The sequence below is a fragment of the Phyllobates terribilis genome, unplaced genomic scaffold (genome assembly GCF_046119375.1).
Source record: "Phyllobates terribilis strain yellow unplaced genomic scaffold, ASM4611937v1 Scaffold_11__3_contigs__length_659146591, whole genome shotgun sequence".
Lineage (NCBI taxonomy): Eukaryota > Metazoa > Chordata > Amphibia > Anura > Dendrobatidae > Phyllobates > Phyllobates terribilis.
In genome coordinates this window covers 66342482-66362506 of record NW_027362771.1, presented here as the reverse complement: position 1 = coordinate 66362506, position 20025 = coordinate 66342482, and the positions used below count along the sequence as shown (strand labels likewise).

Here is a 20025-nt window from a genome sequence, read left to right as displayed (position 1 = left end):
AAAAGTGGGATAAAACGTGGTCAAAAGGTGAATGTAAATAAAAATGGCACCGCTGACAACATCTTGCCCTGCAAAAATCAAGCCGCCATACAACTCCGTCAGAAATAAAAAAGCTATAGCTCTCAGAATAAAGTGATACAAAAATATTTTTTTTTTATAAAATCGTTTTTGTGTAAAAGCAACAAAACATACAAACAGGATATAAATGTGTTATCACTGTAATCGTACTGACCTGAAGAATAAAGCTGCCTTATCAATTTTACCACACAGTGAACAGCATAAAAAAAATTCGGAATAGAAAAGCGATCAAAACATGTCATGTGCTCGAAAATGGTACCAATAAAAACGTTAACTCATCTGCAAAAAACAAGCAGTCACATGATTGTCGGCAGAAATACGTAAAACTTATAGCTCTCAAAATATGGCGATGCTATTTTTTCCAATAAAAAGTCTTTTAGTGTGTGACAGCAGCCAAACATAAAAAACAATATAAATCTGGTATCGCCGTAATTGCACCAACCCGAAGAATAAAGTCGTCTAATCACTTATACCGCATAAGGAACAGTGTAAAAAATAAATAAAACCAATTCTTGACCTGCTGTTGATTTGTTCATTCTGCCTCCCAAAGATTGCAGTATGGCTCGGCTCACATTTATCCTGCGCTTTATGCTGAGCACCTATACCGGGGTTTCCGTGTAAATCTCTGAAATACATGATTCAGATACAACTACCGATGGGAAGATTTTCTATAATGAGGCAAATCGAGACACTGTGGACGCTGTCTGGCCTATGATCCAGCAGTGTCTATTTTGTTAAGCATGCATAAAAGCACAGTCGGGTCACAGTTTTGTGCACCCCTGAAAAGAAGAACACTGAACAAAGGTCAGACGGAGTCCAGAGTAACTCTGCTTCCTCTGGATTTCATCTGAATCACGTCACTTGGAGATTTAGATGGAAACCCCGATGTAAATGCTCAGTGTAAAGAGCAGGATAAATGTGATCCAAAATGTTATGTAAAATGTTCCCAACAAAAACAGCAAGTCCCCACTCAGGCCCGTCATCTGTTAACAGAGATATAGGGGGCTTCCACATTATTGGTGGTAGTACAAAGGCTTTGGAAAAGCGAAATGGCTCCTTGCCCCCAAAAAAAAATCCAGCGAATTCTGGGCTCCCAAATGTAAATACCCCCCCTCCTTCTAAGCCACACAATGTGTCTATACTACATTTAGAGTTCGTGTTTGTTAGTACTGTAGCAGAGACCCGTTTAATTTACTGGGAAGCACAAACTGGGCACTACAATGGCAGGTTTTCAATTTTCACTCAGCAACATCTATTACTGTTTGTTTCTGGATACCACCCATTTAGTCAAAATAGTCGCTACACCTGTAGAAAAATTTCCAGAAGGGTGTAATTTTCAAAATGGGGTCACTTGAAGAGGGATTCTGCTCTTCACGCACTTTGCATATGGAGTTTGCAAACTATTCTACGATAATTTGTTCTCCAAGAGTCAAATAGTCCTCCGTTCCTCCAATATGGCGTTCCTTCCCTTTGGAGCTTTGCATTGTGCCTCAAAAGTAGTTTTCGACCACATATGGGGTATCTGTGTACTCAGGAGAAATTGCATTTCAAATTGTACTGTCAGTTTTCTCTTGGATACATTTGTGAAAATTAAAAATTTGAAGATAAAGCAAAATTTTTGTGGGAAAAATGTTTCTTTTCATGGCTCTCTTTCTGTGAAGCACCTGTGGATTCAAGGTGCTAACCACACATTTAGATAAGGTCCTTGAGGGGTCTAATTTCCAAAATAGGGTCACCTGTGGGGGGTTTCCACTGTTCAGGCACATCAGGGGCTCTGCAAACGCATCATGGCGTCCACTAACTGTTCCAGCCAATTTCAGAGCCCTGCAGTACACCCAAAAAGTGTTCCTCCATATATAGGGTATCGGTGTACTTGGGAAATTGCACTGTCCATTATCACTGTTAGCCTTGTGAAAATGAAAAAATATGGGGCTAAAACAACATTGTGAGAAAAAATATTTTAATTTCTTCCTTCCACATTGCTTTAATTCATGTGAAGCACCTGAAGGGTTAATAAACTTATTGAATGTGGTTTCGAGCACTTTGAGGGATGTTCTTTTTTAATTTGGGTATTTTCTGTCACATAGGCCCCTCAAAGCCATTTCAGACGTGATGTGATCCCTTATAAATGGTTTTGTAAATTATGTTGGAAAAATTTCAAAATGTTAAATATTTTCACCAAATTTCCGATATCACAAACAAATGCAAAAAATATCGAAATACATTTAACACCAACATGAGGTACAATATGTCACGAAAAAAATAAATCTCTGAATCAGTGGGATATGTTGAAGTGTTCCAGAGTTATTACCTCATAAAGTGACAGTGGTCAGAATTGGAAAATTCGGCCTGGTCCGAAAGGTGAAAACAGGCTTCGGAGTGAACAGGTTAAAATAAGCCCTGGAGTCAGATTCTCAGGGAGATCAGTGTCCGGCCTATAGATTTTAAGAGCTCATCTACATATAAGAGAAATGTGGATTACTCTGGAATAAGACTTCGGATTGCAGATATCAAGGTATCATTTTATTCAGCTTCCTATGACCTGCATGCCCATATAGATGGCTTAGGAGGGTTGATCCTACTGAACGATTCCCTGTAACCCCCAAACTACTTCACAAAAGATGTGAGGTTATACAAAAACAACTCTAAAAACTCCCTCTATCCCCTTAACCTTATTTTTAGGGCAAGTTCCCATGTGCTTTATCCACTTCAGAATTTTGTAGCAGAAATGCTGCAGATTTGACTCACATGTCACCCTTTGAAGATAAAGCGTGATACTGAAGGGGCCCATCAACCGAAAAAAAACAAACAAACCTAAAAATAAGTCCGTATAAATTATAGGGCCAATTAAGGATTATAGCAGGGCCAGACGAGAAGGCACTATGACACATATTGGAACTAGGGTGCCAACCTCTGCGGTAAGATAGGGAGAGGTAGATAGAAGAGGGCTAGAATCAGCACCAGAAGTAGCCTTAGGTCCCTACCATACCTTAATTTCTCATGTACATGAATATTAGTATTTTTATCCTCCACATTAAAATTATCATGGTCTTAAACTTTAGGAATACAAGTTGTTGTTTTTTTGCTCTTTCCTCACATTTCAACCTTAGCATTGTAAGAAAAACTGACATGCTGCCAATTTAAAATCCCCAGTGCCAGTCAGTTTTGAGCTGTGGATTTACTCCTAAGAAACAAGACCTTTAAAACCGCATTGTAAATGTGTTTTTTGTAACATGCAATATTTGACACCCAGGAAATCCAGATGAACAATCTGCAGTATATACACCATGTGGGAACACGCCCTTAAAGGGAACCAATAACCTCCCCAAAAAAACCCTGCTAATAACCTACAGATATTAACTTTATTCCCCCGGCAGAATTATGGTTTCAGTCACGGGGGTCGCGCCATGTCATTGCGCTGAGTATACAGAGCAGCGGCTGTAACCGCACCCCCGGCCCTGACTGACACTAGTGACTGAAGCAGCTCCGCCCCCGTGACTGAAATTCGAACGCTGCATGGGAGAATAAAGTTCAATTGCTTCCAGCAGAGTTCAGCTAAGTGCAGGTGCCGGGCAGGTTAACAACGCTATTAACCTGCAGATTAACCCCATATCTGGTGGTTAATAGCATTTTTTCTGGTGGCAGGTTCCCTTTAAGAGTTTTATCAGAACTAGACTTTTCATAATTGCCTATCGATCTTCCGCTCTATCCTCTTTTAGGTATTGAGTTCGCCATCACCTTTTTTGGTTAAGGGCCTTTAAAGACTAGACTTGACGTACACAGAAAGAAGTACATTTACTGATACATTACCTGGAAGTGGTATGGGCATGCCAGGAAGGGGAACACGAAATGGGGGTACCATAACTGGAGGAAAAGCTGGAATTGCTGCGGTGGGTTGTGGCAAAGCATGAGGAATAGTGGGTGGCAATGCCTGCGATAGTTGCTGAGGAAGAGTCTGTATTGAAGAGACTGTGGGCATAGAAATGGCAACGCTGACTGCAGATGTGGTTGTTACAGAAATACTGTGAGATTGATCAGGAGCAGATGAACCTAAAAGGAAGAAAGAGTATACTTTTACTAAGAGCTACCTATAGATCATATACACTGAACAAGCTAGCTCTAAGGGGGTTTATTAAAGGAAGACTAAGTCCATTGATAATTCCCCACAAATCCTCCTTCATGCCATCTCTTAATACAAACAAAATAGAGAAGCATATAAGAATTATTCTAGGAGATCAGGCACCCCCTGCCTGAAATATGCGGTCAAGTATGTGTGAGTAGAAAGAAGTACTCTGAAATCATACTTACTAGGCACAACTTGTGGGAGAGAAGTTGATGTGCTAGTGCTTGTTGTAGAAGACTGACTAGATGAAGCAGCAGATGAAGACACCATTAATGATGGACTGCTTGTAGTTGGAGAGGCACCTGAGACAGCCTGGGCATGAGTAACCTGTGCCTGCACTTGGCCTTGTCCCTGAACTTGTGCTGCTTGCGCCTGAACCACTTGTGCCTGTACTACTTGAGCTTGAGCCTGCACCACTTGAGCTTGAGTCTGAACTGGAGCTGCCATAAGTGGGGTCAATTCAGACTGCTGGATAACTTTTACACCATCGGGCTTACTCCACGAAGATTCACGTGTGCGAGCATTGTAGAAATAAGCCTAAAGAAACATGAATAGGTAAAAGTGTTTGAGACTTTCTTATTGATGGTCTGTGCCAATTTTCAAGAGGATCACAGATTAACTAAATAAATTCATTGTCCAAGCACAGATCCACACTATTAGTAGAGGTTGGGTCTGGTACTACAACTCAGTCCCATTTACTTTGAGGAAGCCGCAGTATCAGGCACAGCTGATCTATGGAGCGGTGCCTGGTGAACAAAACGGGACTCCGGGTTCGTCAGAGCACCACTGTATCCTTCTATCAGCTAATCAAGCCCTCATCATTATGAGGATCCCTTTAAAACACACAGAAAATGTTACTACTTCTACATGAACACATGCTTTGTGTTAGAATAAAATAAAAGTAGTAAGAAACCTGATATATTGTCCAGGGAACTTAAAACGGGTTATCCAGAAAGCCAGAAATGTATTCATGTCGACGTAATTTCAAAAACTATAAAGCTCACAGCCATTGTAGTATTTTCAATTGTCACGTTATGTGTTAGTCAGAGCTAATCACAGTGACAGATGTAGCTGCTGAATGCACCTCCTCCCTTTTGGGATGCTACATCACAAACTAGGGGGCATGGCTTGCTACCGGCTTCTAGTACAAGCCAGGCCCCTAATAACTCCTCCTTCCATTCAGTCACAAACTAGGGGGCATGGCTTTCTCCCGGCTTCTAGTACAAGCCAGGCCCCTAAAAACTCCTCCTTCCATTCAGTCACAAACTAGGGGGCATGGCTTGCTCCCGGCTTCTAGTACAAGCCAGGCCCCTGATAATTCCTCCTTCTATTCAGTCACAGACTAGGGGGCATGGCTTGCTCCCAGCTTCTAGTACAAGCCAGGCCCCTGATAACTACTCCTCCTATTCAGTCACAGACTAGGGGGCATGGCTTGCTCCCGGCTTCTAGTACAAGCCAGGCCCCTGATAACTACTCCTCCTATTCAGTCACAGACTAGAGGGCATGGCTTGCTCCCGGCTTCTAGTACAAGCCAGGCCCCTGCTAACTACTCCTCCTATTCAGTCACAGACTAGGGGGCATGGCTTGCTCCCGGCTTCTAGTACAAGCCAGGCCCCTGATAACTACTCCTTCTATTCAGTCACAGACTAGGGGGCATGGCTTGTTCAAGGCTTCTAGTACAAGCCAGGCCCCTGCTAACTACTCCTCCTATTCAGTCACAGACTAGAGGGCATGGCTTGCTCCCGGCTTCTAGTACAAGCCAGGCCCCTGCTAACTACTCCTCCTATTCAGTCACAGACTAGGGGGCATGGCTTGCTCCCGGCTTCTAGTACAAGCCAGGCCCCTGATAACTACTCCTCCTATTCAGTCACAGACTAGGGGGCATGGCTTGTTCAAGGCTTCTAGTACAAGCCAGGCCCCTGATAACTACTCCTCCTATTCAGTCACAGACTAGGGGGCATGGCTTGTTCAAGGCTTCTAGTACAAGCCAGGCCCCTGATAACTACTCCTCCTATTCAGTCACAGACTAGGGGGCATGGCTTGCTCCCGGCTTCTAGTACAAGCCAGGCCCCTGCTAACTACTCCTCCTATTCAGTCACAGACTAGGGGGCATGGCTTGCTCCCGGCTTCTAGTACAAGCCAGGCCCCTGATAACTACTCCTCCTATTCAGTCACAGACTAGGGGGCATGGCTTGTTCCCGGCTTCTAGTACAAGCCAGGCCCCTGATAACTACTCCTTCTATTCAGTCACAGACTAGGAGGCATGGCTTGCTCCCGGCTTCTAGTACAAGCCATGCCCCTGCTAACTACTCCTCCTATTCAGTCACAGACTAGGGGGCATGGCTTGCTCCCGGCTTCTAGTACAAGCCAGGCCCCTGCTAACTACTCCTCCTATTCAGTCACAGACTAGGGGGCATGGCTTGCTCCCGGCTTCTAGTACAAGCCAGGCCCCTGCTAACTACTCCTCCTATTCAGTCACAGACTAGGGGGCATGGCTTGTTCCCGGCTTCTAGTACAAGCCAGGCCCCTGCTTACTACTCCTCCTATTCAGTCACAGACTAGGGGGCATGGCTTGTTCCCGGCTTCTAGTACAAGCCAGGCCCCTGCTAACTACTCCTCCTATTCAGTCACAGACTAGGGGGCATGGCTTGCTCCCGGCTTCTAGTACAAGCCAGGCCCCTGCTAACTACTCCTTCTATTCAGTCACAGACTAGGGGGCATGGCTTGCTCCCGGCTTCTAGTACAAGCCAGGCCCCTGCTAACTACTCCTTCTATTCAGTCACAGACTAGGGGGCATGGCTTGTTCCCGGCTTCTGATACAAGCCAGGCCCCTGATAACTACTCCTTCTATTCAGTCACAGACTAGGCGGCATGGCTTGCTCATTGCTTGTTGTGCAAGCCAGCTCCTGACCAAGCCTGGTCTCCTGTGTGCCAGTTTACAGGTGCATCTCACTAAATTAGAATATCATCAACAAGTTAATTTATTTCAGTTCTTCAATACAAAAAATGAAATTCATACTATATAGTCATTACAAACAGAGTGATCTATTTCAAGTGTTTATTTCTGTTAATGTCGATGATTATGGCTTACATCCAATGAAAACAAAAGTCATTATCTCAGTAAATTTGATTAACAAAAAACACCTGCAAAGGCTTTCTAAGCGTTTAAAAAGGTCCCTTAGTCTGTTTCAGTAGGCTCCACAATCATAGGGAAGACGGCTGACTTGACAGATGTCCAGAAGGCAGTCATTGACACACTACACAAGGTCCCAGAGTTCCAATTTTCATTTGGAAATCAAGGTCCCAGAGTCTGGAGGAAGAGTGGAGAGGCACACAACCCAAGCTGCTTGAGGTCTAGTGTGAAGTTTCCACAATCAGTGATGGTTTGGGGAGCCAGGTCATCTGCTGGTGTAGGTCCACTGTGTTTTATCAAGAACAAAGTCAGTGCAGCCGTCTACCAGAAAATTTTAGAGCACTTCATGCTTCCCTCTGCCAACAAGCTTTTTGGAGATGGAAATTTCATTCTCCAGCAGGACTCGGCACCTGTCCACACTGCCAAAAGTACCAATACCTGGTTTAAAAACAGCAGTATCACTGAGCTTGATTGGCCAGCAAACTTACCTGACCTTAACCCCATAGAGAATCTATAGGGTATTGTCAAGAGGAAGATGAGAGACACCAGACCCAACAATGCAGACGAGCTGAAGGCTGCTATCAAAGCAACCTGGGCTTCCATAACACCTCAGCAGTGCCACAGGCTGATCGCCTCCATGCAACGCCCCATTGATGCAGTAATTGATGCAAAAGGAGCCTCGACCAAGTATTGAGTGCATTTACTGAACATACATTTCAGTAGGAGGATAACATTTCGGATTTTAAAAACATTTTTCAAGCTGTTGTTATAAAGTATTCTAATTTACTGAGATAATGACTTTTGTGTTTTCATTGGCTGTAAGCCATAATCATTAACATTAACAGAAATAAACACTTGAAATAGATCACTCTGTTTGTAATGACTCTATATTATATAGAGTTTCACTTTTTGGATCGAAGAACGAAATAAATTTACTTTTTGATGATATTATAATTTAGTGAGATGCACCTGAATGTCATAATATCCTTTGTGCCAAGCCTGGGTGACCCCTTCTGTGATCTATGCCGGCTTCTTTACAGCTTAGCTGTAAAGGCTTCCCTCCAAGCTTCTTGACAGGTCACAGATAAGGAGTACAGTTGCAGGCAATTGACGATTGAAAATACCATGTATGTAGGCCACTGTCTTTTAACGTTATGTCGACATCAATAAGTTTTACCTCCCAGCAGAACCCCTTTAAAGTGACAGCATATATACTATATTTTTATTAAGTACATAGTGTCTCTGTTTTATTCTAAAGAGGTTACTCACAACTTCAAGCTAACCCTTATCTATATGGTAGCAGACAATTAACTAACTGCTGGGGGTATGACAGATGGGACCCTCAGTGATCCCAAAAACTGGACTCTGTAGAGCCCCATTTAAACTAATCAGAGATCGAGAACACCAACCTCCTCTCCATTCAGTCTATGGGACAGTCGGAAATATCTGAGCACTCTGGTCTGCGATCTCAAGCAGTCACATAGACAACATATGAACAATAAATAAGAGAAGATGCGCATACTCGACATCTAATCCATTGCCTTTTTACTGAGTCCCAGGCGTCAGACCCCAATGATTAGTAAGGTATCCCATATCCTAGAATATAATATAGCTTTCAATCTCTATCTCAAGAAAACTCCCATCTGTCAAGGAGCGGGATCAGGAGCTGAGCCAGCTCCATATGTGGCTAATGCCAGCTAGATTAAATTTCTGGCATATGTCCAACAGCCAAGGCCAGAACTGTGCTCCACCTACAGCGGTTAACCATTTAGATGCTGTCTCTGACAGCAGCATTTACACGGCATGATAGCTGCTGCTTGAGCGCACCAGCTTCCATCAGTTCCCAGTGATATGATCGTGAGGAAACCGATCAGCTGCCTCTGTAATTTGAGTCTTCACTACCATCTTAGTACTCCTGTGATATGCAGCCATAGGCGTAGCTTTACAGGAGACTGTGATTCCCACTATATACTGAAATACTGTGGTGTTGCAGTACATAGTATAAGGGATCAGACAATCAGAGGTTTAAACTTCCCGAGGGGACCAAAAAATAAAACAAAAAAATAAAAATGTCAATTTAAATCACCCCCTTTTAACACTTATTAAAAATTTAACAAAAAAAAACAACTTTTTACCACATCAGTGAATTAAAATATAAAAGCAAATTAACCTGTACAGTAAACATTTGTAAAAGGGAAAAAATAAAAATGCCTGCATTGCAGATTTTGGGGCATCATACTCCATTAAAAAAAAAAAGTAATTATTCATTTACAAAATACTCTTACAGCAGAAAGTGAATCGTGGTAAATAAATGTTATAAGGGGTCTACTTACCTTTCCATCTGGTGTCTTGTTCTCCACCCAGATCTCCTCATTTGGAGGCATAGTTGGTGCTTGTGTTGGAGCATTGTTTGGACTGGGATTAGCGATGGTGGCAGGTGAAGACACCGGTGGCATTCCAGGTGGAAAAAGCATTCCAGGAGGTGGCATACTTCCAATATGTGGGGGCATAAAGGGTGGTCGCTGAGTAAAGGAGGGGAAAAATAGATAAAATAGGTATTTATTTTTCAATGCAACAAGATAAATGATCAGTGGTTCTGACCACTGCCCTTTGACTCTAGTGCTGATGGGCATATCAATGGCAGCACTGATCTCAATGTTTCCTGACACTCTCTAAAGAGGATGCCTGCTTGTGCTAATTTGCAGGGCATAGTTTCAAAACCCACTGTGAACAGACGCAGATGTGGCAGCACTGATTGTGTATGAGCCTAAAGCCCCCGTCACACTAAGCGAGATCGCTGCTGAGTCACAAGTTTTGTGACGCAACAGCGACCTCAGCAGCGATCTCGCTACGTTTGACACTTAGCAGCGACCAGGCCCCTGCTGTGAGATCGCTGGTCGTGTCGGAATGGTCTGGACATTTCTTTGATCGTTGAAGTCCCGCTGGGTAGCATGCATCGGTGTGTTTGACACCTTACCAACAACCTTGTTAACGACCCAGACACAGAAACACATAGGCGTGCATCGTTATACAGATCGTTACGGGTCGCCGCATCGTTGCTGCGTCATTGGGAAGATCTGACTGTTTGACATCTCACCAGCGACCACACAGCGACGCAGCAACGATCCCTGACAGGTCGTATCGTTGTCGGGATCGCTGTAGCGTCGCTTAGTGTGACGGGGCCTTAAGTGTATAACCACAACAGATAACAAATGGAAGTTACTCAAGGAAATTTACCGTCTTAAAAATGTTATCTTGACATCATCCTAAAGTGCAGCTACTATGAAATAACTGTATTTGCACCCGTGTTACCGCCATCTTTATTATATGGGTATGCGGCATCCTTTTCTGCTGTGTTAATACTTGAATTTTTGGGGGGATTCTAATTCCTCTGACTGTGGCTTTGCTTTTATTTTTATGAAATAACTGCACTTGTACTGATATTACCTGAAGATGTGGAGGACCCATTGGAGGAGGAATACCACTTGGTGGTGGGATTGGTGGCATATTTGGGTCAAAAGGAGGTCTTCCAAACGGGGGGCGTGGAGGCGGCGGAGGCCCTCGCATCATGCCAAAAGGAGGTGGAGGACGTAAAAGAGGAGGAGGGCCCCTCAAAACAGCAGCAGGCGGTGGTGTGGGGCCACGAAATCGCAACGCAGGCTGCACCATTCTGAAAATTAATTATAAATTTAGCATCAAAAGTTCCACATTCTAAAATTACCAAATATATACACAGATATTTTTATAAAGGTCACAAGTTATTGATTTATTTCTCTTTTGTAACCCTGGGCCCTGCTGGTCAGACAAACATTTAGTTCACAGTCCATTGTGCTGCTGGTCAGTCCACAGTCCAGTGTAAACCATTTTTATGTAGCAATGTAGATTCTTAATGTCAACAAAAAATATACATATAATGATATAATCATTTTATCAAGCCTGAAGTCCTGTGCATATACAAAAGGAATATCAAATTAATAATCTAGGCTCCGATGGGGAATGTCATTGTGACTGCTGTCAAGGGGCTTCTAGTCAGATTCTGATGATTATACATCATTTATCACATTAATGAAGAATATCAGTGTACATCCTTATTTATGCTCTTGGAGTGGATGGCCAATGAAGCGCATCGGCATGTCTGTGGTGGAGATCTGCAGCACTGAGAGCAGCGTCCCTAGCGTCCCCTAAATGGTGCTCAGCGAGGGGAGACTGGATGCAGGGCATATTATGGTCTGTGGCAACAGGGAGGATGTGGAGTCAAAAACCGGAGAATATTAAATGCGGTTTGTCAACACATTTTGAAGTAGCTACTTTGAAATGAGTTGACAAATAAACCACATTTAATCTTCAGGGGTCTGACCCCATCTGTCAACATTCACCCTGTGCAGGTAGCGCAGGAATTAACCCATTCAGTTCCACCTTTGCTTGTTCTTCATCTTGTGGCACTGCAGCAGCCTATGCTTACACAACCCTGCCAGGTGAGCAAGGTTCCCTTTAATAACATTTTTCTACCTGGATAAGACCCTGTTTGTGCTATTGTCATTTCAGTTTACTTACCCACATGCAGAAAAATGCACTTACACAGCTTGATATGCCATCACTGAGGTTATTACTGGTTGCCTGAAGAATGTTCTGCCACCCAAATCATCTAGATCCACTGATGACAGCTCCCTTTGCAATTGCCAACTAAAAGTCACCGCTATGCTCAATGGAAGACAAGTCGGGAGTTGCTGCAGGCCATGGTATCCGGTTTAGCCCACGCTGGCTGCTCACAGTAGAAATAGCAACCTGGCTCTTGGGACATTTTTTGAGAAATGGTCTTACGATTTGTCCCACTAATGATCCATTCTGCACAGCAAATGGACATCACATATCAAGCCTAAGGCATCAAACGATGTCTACACAGCCCATCGGTGGGTGTTTGCCCAATATTGGGCTACAAGCCAGACATTCAGCTGCAGTTGTTCGTCTGACCTCACTCCACTGCTCTCAAGAGGCTATAATGGTGCAGAGCAAGAAGGCAACGGAGGCTTGAATGGAGGCCGGACCTCTCCAGCAAACAGTCCCACTTTTATGTTGGATACAATCACAGCCAGACTGGTCTTGAGAACACGTAGACAACGTCATGAAGAGGCCTTCATGAGGGAATATCAACCAGTCCTACTACCGGGATGATGGTATGGGACAACATAATGTTCGGTAGCTGGACCCCTCTAGTCTTCATTCCAGGTACATTAATAGCTCAGCGTTACATTGATTTGTTCATAGAAGCAGCGGCTCGGCCATTTCACTACAGTGTGCAAGGAGCCATTTTTTCAACACGACAACACCAGGCCGCATTTTACTAGTGCTACTATGAGTAGTCTGTGTGGCCTTAACGTGCTACCACGGCCTGCAGAGTCTCCAGACTTGTCTCCTATTGAGCACATCTGGGACGTCATTGGTTGGAAATTGCAAAAGGGAGCTGCCAGCAGCAGATCTTGATGATTTGTGCGCCCAAGTGCATGCAGTGTGGCAGAACATCCCTCAGACAACCATGGATATCCTCACAGATAGCAGCCAAGACATGTAGGTGTTTGTATTTCTGCACGTGAAGCTCATTCTTGATACTGAATAAATCGAGATGTTATGAAAATTTATCCCATTTTTTTTTCTTTTTTTAACATGTCTGTCCACCCTGTGATTTCCATAATCACTCGGCTTTTCCTTCCTGGTGTTTCAATGTCAATGTCGTGGAGTGAGATAAAGAGTATGTATGTGTATACACACACAGTGTACACGTCTATCTCACAATGTGTGCGCGTGTGTGATTGATATATACAGATACACACACATCCTGTCCCACAGACACATGTGCACAATGAGCTACATTACTGCTATATTCCTCACCCACCCCCCACTACGGACCATTACACGAGTGACTCCCCCAGGCAGCGCACACATGTCGCCCATAGGCCGGCCACTTACCTAATGTCGTTATTATAGCGCTCGGCATCGGAGTCCCCGCGCTCCGCCATTACAGGAACAACCGACAAGCTCACAGTTTCTCCACCCACATACAGACAAACCACCTGACTGGCATACGCCTATTGCCATTGGCTGGCAGACACATCAATCATTTTAGCTTCCGGGTTAGCAACACAAACAATTTCCGGGAGCGGGAGGACAGGATATGCAGTGTAGAACAGAGACTAGTACAGGTGCTAGCGCCATCTACTGGCTGCTGCAAGGAGCATGCGCAGAAGACATTGGTTTAGTAGGCGGGTTATTTGCACGTTTGTCATTTGAAAGGTGATGAGTGAGTGAGTGCGTGCATGTGTGAGGGAAGTTGCGTGTGTGTGAACGGGAGTCTGTCGCCCCTAAAAACGCTAACTAAACCATTTATATCGGTACATATGGTCTCAGCCCCTAAAACAGTTATATCTGCAGTGTAGATTTTAGTGGTTTAGTTTGCATCAAAATACAAATAATTTTGTAGGCAAAGGAAGCATCTTCAGTGCCCCCTTGGCACATAGTGTCATTTCTGTCCCAAGCCTGCAGAACACTACCGAGCAGCAGCCGCAGACAGGAGCCAGCAATGACACTGTGAGCCCGGCTGCAGTGTAGGTACAGAGCCCCTGATGGACCGCTCTGGAGATAATCATCGGCTCTGCACCTTGCATGTGTGGCGCCCCTGCTGCGCATTAGTGCCACAGATCCTAGAAGGGTGCATGGATGGATTCCTCCACAAGAGGCCCTCATAGCATACACACACCTCCACCTTCCACCTCAGACCACCAGAGGGAGCCCGATAGGGATATAAATAGGGAAGGTGGAGCTAGGCAGTCAGTTCCTCTGGAGAGTTCAGCAAGTACAGGTCTGAATACAGAGTTCTCAGTTCAGTTCCTCTAGTAAAAAAGCCTAGAGTGAAGCTCAGGTTAGTGAGCCGAAGTCGTGCCGACGCCATAAGAGCGGTGAAGCGCGGCAAGCTGCCGCTAGCATGTATAGACTAGTGAGGGCCTCAAGCGAGGTCGAAGGTTAGGGGAGTGAGTAGCATTGGGGGCAGAGGAGCTGTACAAGCTCACCCCAGAAAACATATACCGGACACCGGGTCCGCGTCTGCAGGGATCCCTAAGGCCCAGCAGAAACAACCGGAACCCCTGGCGAACTACATGTCCCAGGATCACCCAAGAGCTGATACGTACCAGAGCCAGGAGTTACGGAGGCCCCGCAAGCTGGGAGCGTGTACTCCAAGAGAAGGCCCTACCACAAAGTCAACCGGTGCAGGACAGAGACAAAGTTAGGCCTAGCTATAGGCAGGTCAGAAACTTACCACACCAAGGCAAGAAACAGGAGGCCCTATACCCACTCACTGGGGAGGATCCTGATATGCACCCTTCACCCTACAGTGCTCCGGAATGTGCCTGGAATTCCATTAGTAAAAGGTACTGAAGTGAACTGTGTGTTTGCCTATCCTTCTTCTGACCCGGCTGGGTCCCCTCTGTCCTGAATCCCTACATCCACGCTGCCCTGAGGCCTAGCTCCACCTGTGGGGAGCTATACCACCCAAGTTGCCTTCACACCGGCCTCAGTGGGCTGCTGCAGCGCTGGTGAACCTCACCAGACACCACAGGTGGTGTCACGAACTTTCACATAATTATCCACCCTTTTAAAGAGAGGCCCAGGGTACGGGCCCGGGAGCCGACTACCGCGACATCCCCAAAACTAACAACAAGGTCTGAGCACCGAGTCCTCCCAATCCCCTGGGCGCGTCACATGTACACTGGATCAGTGGACATATAGTGTCACTGTGACCTCTCATCACTGCTTCTGTCTGATGCTGCCTCACATACTGCAAACAGGAGTCAGCACTGACCTTGTGTGAGCACAGCTGAAATGTGTCCTATGAATCAGTGCTGCATTGAACGTGTGTGTGTGTGTGGTCCATCCTCCTGTGTATGGATGTGCTGTGGGGTTCATCCTCTTATGTACAGATGATGCTGTGGGGTCCATCCTCCCGTGTATAGGGGGGGGCTGCGGTTGGGGTACATCCTCCTGTGTATAGGGGGTCTGTGGGGTCCATCCTCCCGTTTATAGATGGGGCTGCGGGGTCCATCCTCCCGTGTATAGATGGGGCTGTGGGATCCATCCTCCCGTGCATAGATGGGGCTGTGGGGTCCATCCTCCCGTGTATAGATGGGGCTGTGGGGTCCATCCTCCCGTGTATAAATGGGGCTGTGGGGTCCATCCTCCCGTGTATAGATGGGGCTGTGGGGTCCATCCTCCCGTGTATAGATGGGGCTGTGGGGTCCATCCTCCCGTGTATAGATGGGGCTGTGGGGTCCATCCTCCCGTGTATAGATGGGGCTGTGGGGTCCATCCTCCCGTGTATAGATGGGGCTGTGGGGTCCTTCCTCCCGTGTATAGATGGGGCTGTGGGGTCCATCCTCCCGTGTATAGGGGGGGGGGGCGGCTGTGGCTGGGGTACATCCTCCTGTGTATAGGGGGTCTGTGGGGTCCATCCTCCCGTGTATAGATGGGGCTGTGGGGTCCATCCTCCCGTGTATAGATGGAGCTGTGGGATCCATCCTCCCGTGTATAGATGGGGCTGTGGGGTCCATCCTCCCGTGTATAGATGGGGCTGTGGGGTCCATCCTCCCGTGTATAGATGGAGCTGTGGGATCCATCCTCCCGTGTATAGATGGAGCTGTGGGATCCATCCTCCCGTGTATAGATGGGGCTGTGGGGTCCATCCTCCCGTGTATAGATGGGGCTGTGGGGTCCATCCTCCCGTGTATAGATGGGGCTGTGGGGTCCATCCTCCCGTGTATAGATGGGGCTGTGGGGTCCATCCTCCTGTGTATAGGGGAGGCTGTGGGGTCCATCCTCCCGTGTATAGATGGGGCTGTGGGATCCATCCTCCCGTGTATAGATGGGGCTGTGGGGTCCATCCTCCCGTGTATAGATGGAGCTGTGGGATCCATCCTCCCGTGTATAGATGGGGCTGTGGGGTCCATCCTCCCGTGTATAGATGGAGCTGTGGGATCCATCCTCCCGTGTATAGATGGGGCTGTGGGATCCATCCTCCCGTGTATAGATGGGGCTGTGGGATCCATCCTCCCGTGTATAGATGGGGCTGTGGGGTCCATCCTCCCGTGTATAGATGGGGCTGTGGGGTCCATCCTCCCGTGTATAGATGGGGCTGTGGGGTCCATCCTCCCGTGTATAGATGGGGCTGTGGGGTCCATCCTCCCGTGTATAGATGGGGCTGTGGGGTCCATCCTCCAATGTGTATAGATGGGGCTGTGGGGTCCATCCTCCAATGTGTATAGATGGGGCTGTGGGGTCCATCCTCCAATGTGTATAGATGGGGCTGTGGGGTCCATCCTCCCGTGTATAGATGGGGCTGTGGGGTCCATCCTCCCGTGTATAGATGGGGCTGTGGGGTCCATCCTCCCGTGTATAGATGGGGCTGTGGGGTCCATCCTCCCGTGTATAGATGGGGCTGTGGGGTCCATCCTCCCGTGTATAGGGGAGGCCGTGGGGTCCATCCTCCCGTGTATAGGGGAGGCCGTGGGGTCCATCCTCCCGTGTATAGGGGAGGCCGTGGGGTCCATCCTCCCGTGTATAGGGCAGGCCGTGGGGTCCATCCTCCCGTGTATAGGGGAGGCCGTGGGGTCCATCCTCCCGTGTATAGGGGAGGCCGTGGGGTCCATCCTCCCGTGTATAGGGGAGGCCGTGGGGTCCATCCTCCCGTGTATAGGGGAGGCCGTGGGGTCCATCCTCCCGTGTATAGGGGAGGCCGTGGGGTCCATCCTCCCGTGTATAGGGGAGGCCTTGGGGTCCATCCTCCCGTGTATAGGGGAGGCCGTGGGGTCCATCCTCCCTTGTATAGTGGAGCTGTGCTGTCCAATCTCCTGTATATAATGGGGTCCACCCTTCTGTGTGTTGGGTAATCATACGGTTTGGGGGGCTGTAGAGACATCATACTATGTGGGGGGAGCGCTTGATTATAATAGAAGGTATGGTTTACTGTTTTTCATAAAAAGCTATAAATTATATGGTTTTGACTAGCTGCTACATGTAAGAATACAGATTACAATCAGCCCTATTTTAACATGTATTTCCAGTAGCAGCAAATTAGAAAATAATAAAAATAATGAGCAGAATTAGGTTTGGCCCTCCACAACTGTCATGATCTCATGTGGCCCCTTGAGAAAGTCATAAGTTACTTACCGGTAACGGGATTTTTCGGAGACCATGAAAGCACCACGAGAGAGGGGATCCGCCCACCAAGGACAGGAAACATACAGGCTTAAAAGGGGGTGGCCCTCCCTCTCACCTCAGTTTGAATTACAGAGCATTGAGAGGACCGCCAGGTTAGTAGACATAGCAAAACAATCATAAAAATAAAATTTTTATACAACACCGCTAAGTGAGAAAAGGTTGTAATTAATAGATGAGGAGTGCTCCCATAAGGTGAAGGGAGGGAATATAAGGGTGCTGTCATGGTCTCCGAAAAATCCCGTTACCGGTAAGTAACTTATGACTTTATCAGTCGACCATGACAGCACCATGAGAGAATTGCAGAGGTGAAAAAGTCTAGGGAGGGACCACAGCCTGGAGCACCCTTCTCCCAAATGTGAGGTTGGATGAAACACCCAAATCCAGTCTATAGTGCCTATAGAAGGTAGATGGAAAAGACCAGGTAGCTGCCTTACATATGTCTTCCATCGAGACACCAGTCTTCTCCGCCCATGAGGTTGCCACCGCCCGGGTAGAGTGAGCCTTCAATCCCTGTGGCGCTTCCTCACCGCTGGAGACATAGGCTAGAGTAATAGCCTCCCTGATCCACCTAGCTATGGTGGATTTAGTAACCTTAAGCCCCTTCCTCACCCCTTGGAAGGAGATAAATAATGAACTATCTTTCCTGAAGGACTGGGTGACCGACAGGTACTTAATCACACATCTTCTAACATCTAAGGTATGGAACTCTGCTTCTTTTTGGTTACTTGGATTAGGACAGAACGAGGGAAGTATTATTTCCTGGATTCTATGGAAACGGGAAACTACTTTAGGGAGATATGCCGGGTCCGTTCTAAGAATTATTCTATCGTCCAGGATTTGAGTGAAAGGTGGGGCTGAAGACAGAGCCTGGATATCACTAACCCTTCTAGCTGATGTTAGAGCTATTAGAAGCGCTGTTTTAAGGGAGATGGACTTAAGAGATGCTGACTCTATTGGTTCAAAAGGTGAACTAGTTAATGCTTTTAGAACTAAATTTAGATCCCAGGGTACTAAATTGCTTTTGATAACAGGTATGGATCTAAACACAGCTTTGATAAAGCGAGAAATCCTGTAATTCCCTGCCAAGTCACAGTTATATAGAGCACCTAAGGCTGAGACTTGGACTTTAAGGGTGCTTGTAGCCAACCCCAACTCGAGGCCCTTCTGTAAAAATTCTAAAATTTTACCAATTGGAGCTCCCATACCAACTGTAGAACCTGAGAAAGATAAAAAAAATTTCCAAGCTCAAGCGTAAATCCTTGTAGTGACAGGTTTTCTACTATGCATTAGTGTAGTCACTAGATCTCGGGAGAATCCTTTGCGTTCTAACAGGGACCTCTCAAGTTCCATACCGTCAAGTGGAGGCCAGGAGCTTGAGGATGGAGTATCGGACCCTGGCTGAGGAGATCTGGGATTTCTGGTAGGACCCAAGGATCGGAGATGGACATGCTCCTCAGGCATGAGAACCAGGGCCTCCTGGGCCAAAAGGGGGCGACCAGAAGGACCCTCGCCTTGGCCTCTCTGATCTTTCTTAGAACCATGGGAAGGAGATTGAATGGGGGGAAGGCGTAGGCCAGACTGAAATCCCAAGCTATTTGGAGAGAGTCTACTGCCAGGGGGTTTTCTCTGGGATTTAGGGAGCAAAAGAGCTTTGTCTTTCGATTTAGCCTTGTGGCAAAGAGATCTACCACCGGAAGACCCCATTTCCGGACTATTTGGAAAAAAATATCCTGCTTTAGTTCTCATTCGCCCTGTCTCAGAGAAAAACGGCTTAAGTAGTCTGCTTTTACGTTTTCTTTTCCTTTGATGTAGAGGGCCGTTAAGGAAAGGAGATGGCATTCCAAAATCTGAAAAAGATGATCCGCCACTTTCATCAGTGATTCAGCACGCATACCCCCCTGATGGTTCACGTAAGCTACCGCTATCCTATTATCTGAAAGGATTTTAATGTTCTCATCATGAAGGAAAGGCAAAAAATGATTAATCGCTTTATCCACTGCTAGCAGCTCTTTAGAGTTGGAGGAAAGACTTTTTTCAGCGTCTGACCAAGACCCCTGGGCATGAATCCAGCATGATACCCAGGAACTGTTGAATTTTTGAAGGTACAACCCTGGACTTCTCTAGATTTAGGATCCAACCCAGACTTTCCAAGATGGAGGATACTAATTTAAGATGATTATTACATTGGGGGGCCGAGTCTGCAACTATCAAGAAATCATCCAGGTAAGGGATAATTAAAATATTATGTTCCCTAACATGGGCCATGACTTCCGCTATAACCTTAGTAAATACCCTGGGGGCTATGGCCAGACCGAATGGTAAGGCTCTGAACTGGAAATGTTTAATTTCATCATCTATGATCAAAGGCACCCTAAGGTATTTCTGGAAATCCATATGTATAGGTACATGGTAATAGGCGTCTTTCAGG

The 20025-nt window shown here is 46.3% G+C and overlaps 1 protein-coding gene across 2 annotated transcripts in view; it reads right to left on the bottom strand.

Annotated features, from left to right (window-relative positions):
• TCERG1 (transcription elongation regulator 1) overlaps window positions 1-13451 on the bottom strand; it is a 59037-nt gene extending 45586 nt beyond the window's left edge. For both annotated transcript variants that reach the window (XM_073651281.1, XM_073651283.1), the window contains exons 1-5: window positions 13299-13451; window positions 10782-11004; window positions 9668-9856; window positions 4387-4738; window positions 3889-4128 (exon numbers count right to left, since the gene is read on the bottom strand). In XM_073651281.1, the coding sequence (XP_073507382.1) occupies window positions 3889-4128; window positions 4387-4738; window positions 9668-9856; window positions 10782-11004; window positions 13299-13348 (1054 nt within the window). In that variant the 5' untranslated portion in view covers window positions 13349-13451. The remainder of the gene's footprint in view (window positions 1-3888; window positions 4129-4386; window positions 4739-9667; window positions 9857-10781; window positions 11005-13298) is intronic.
• Window positions 13452-20025: the final 6574 nt, after the last annotated feature.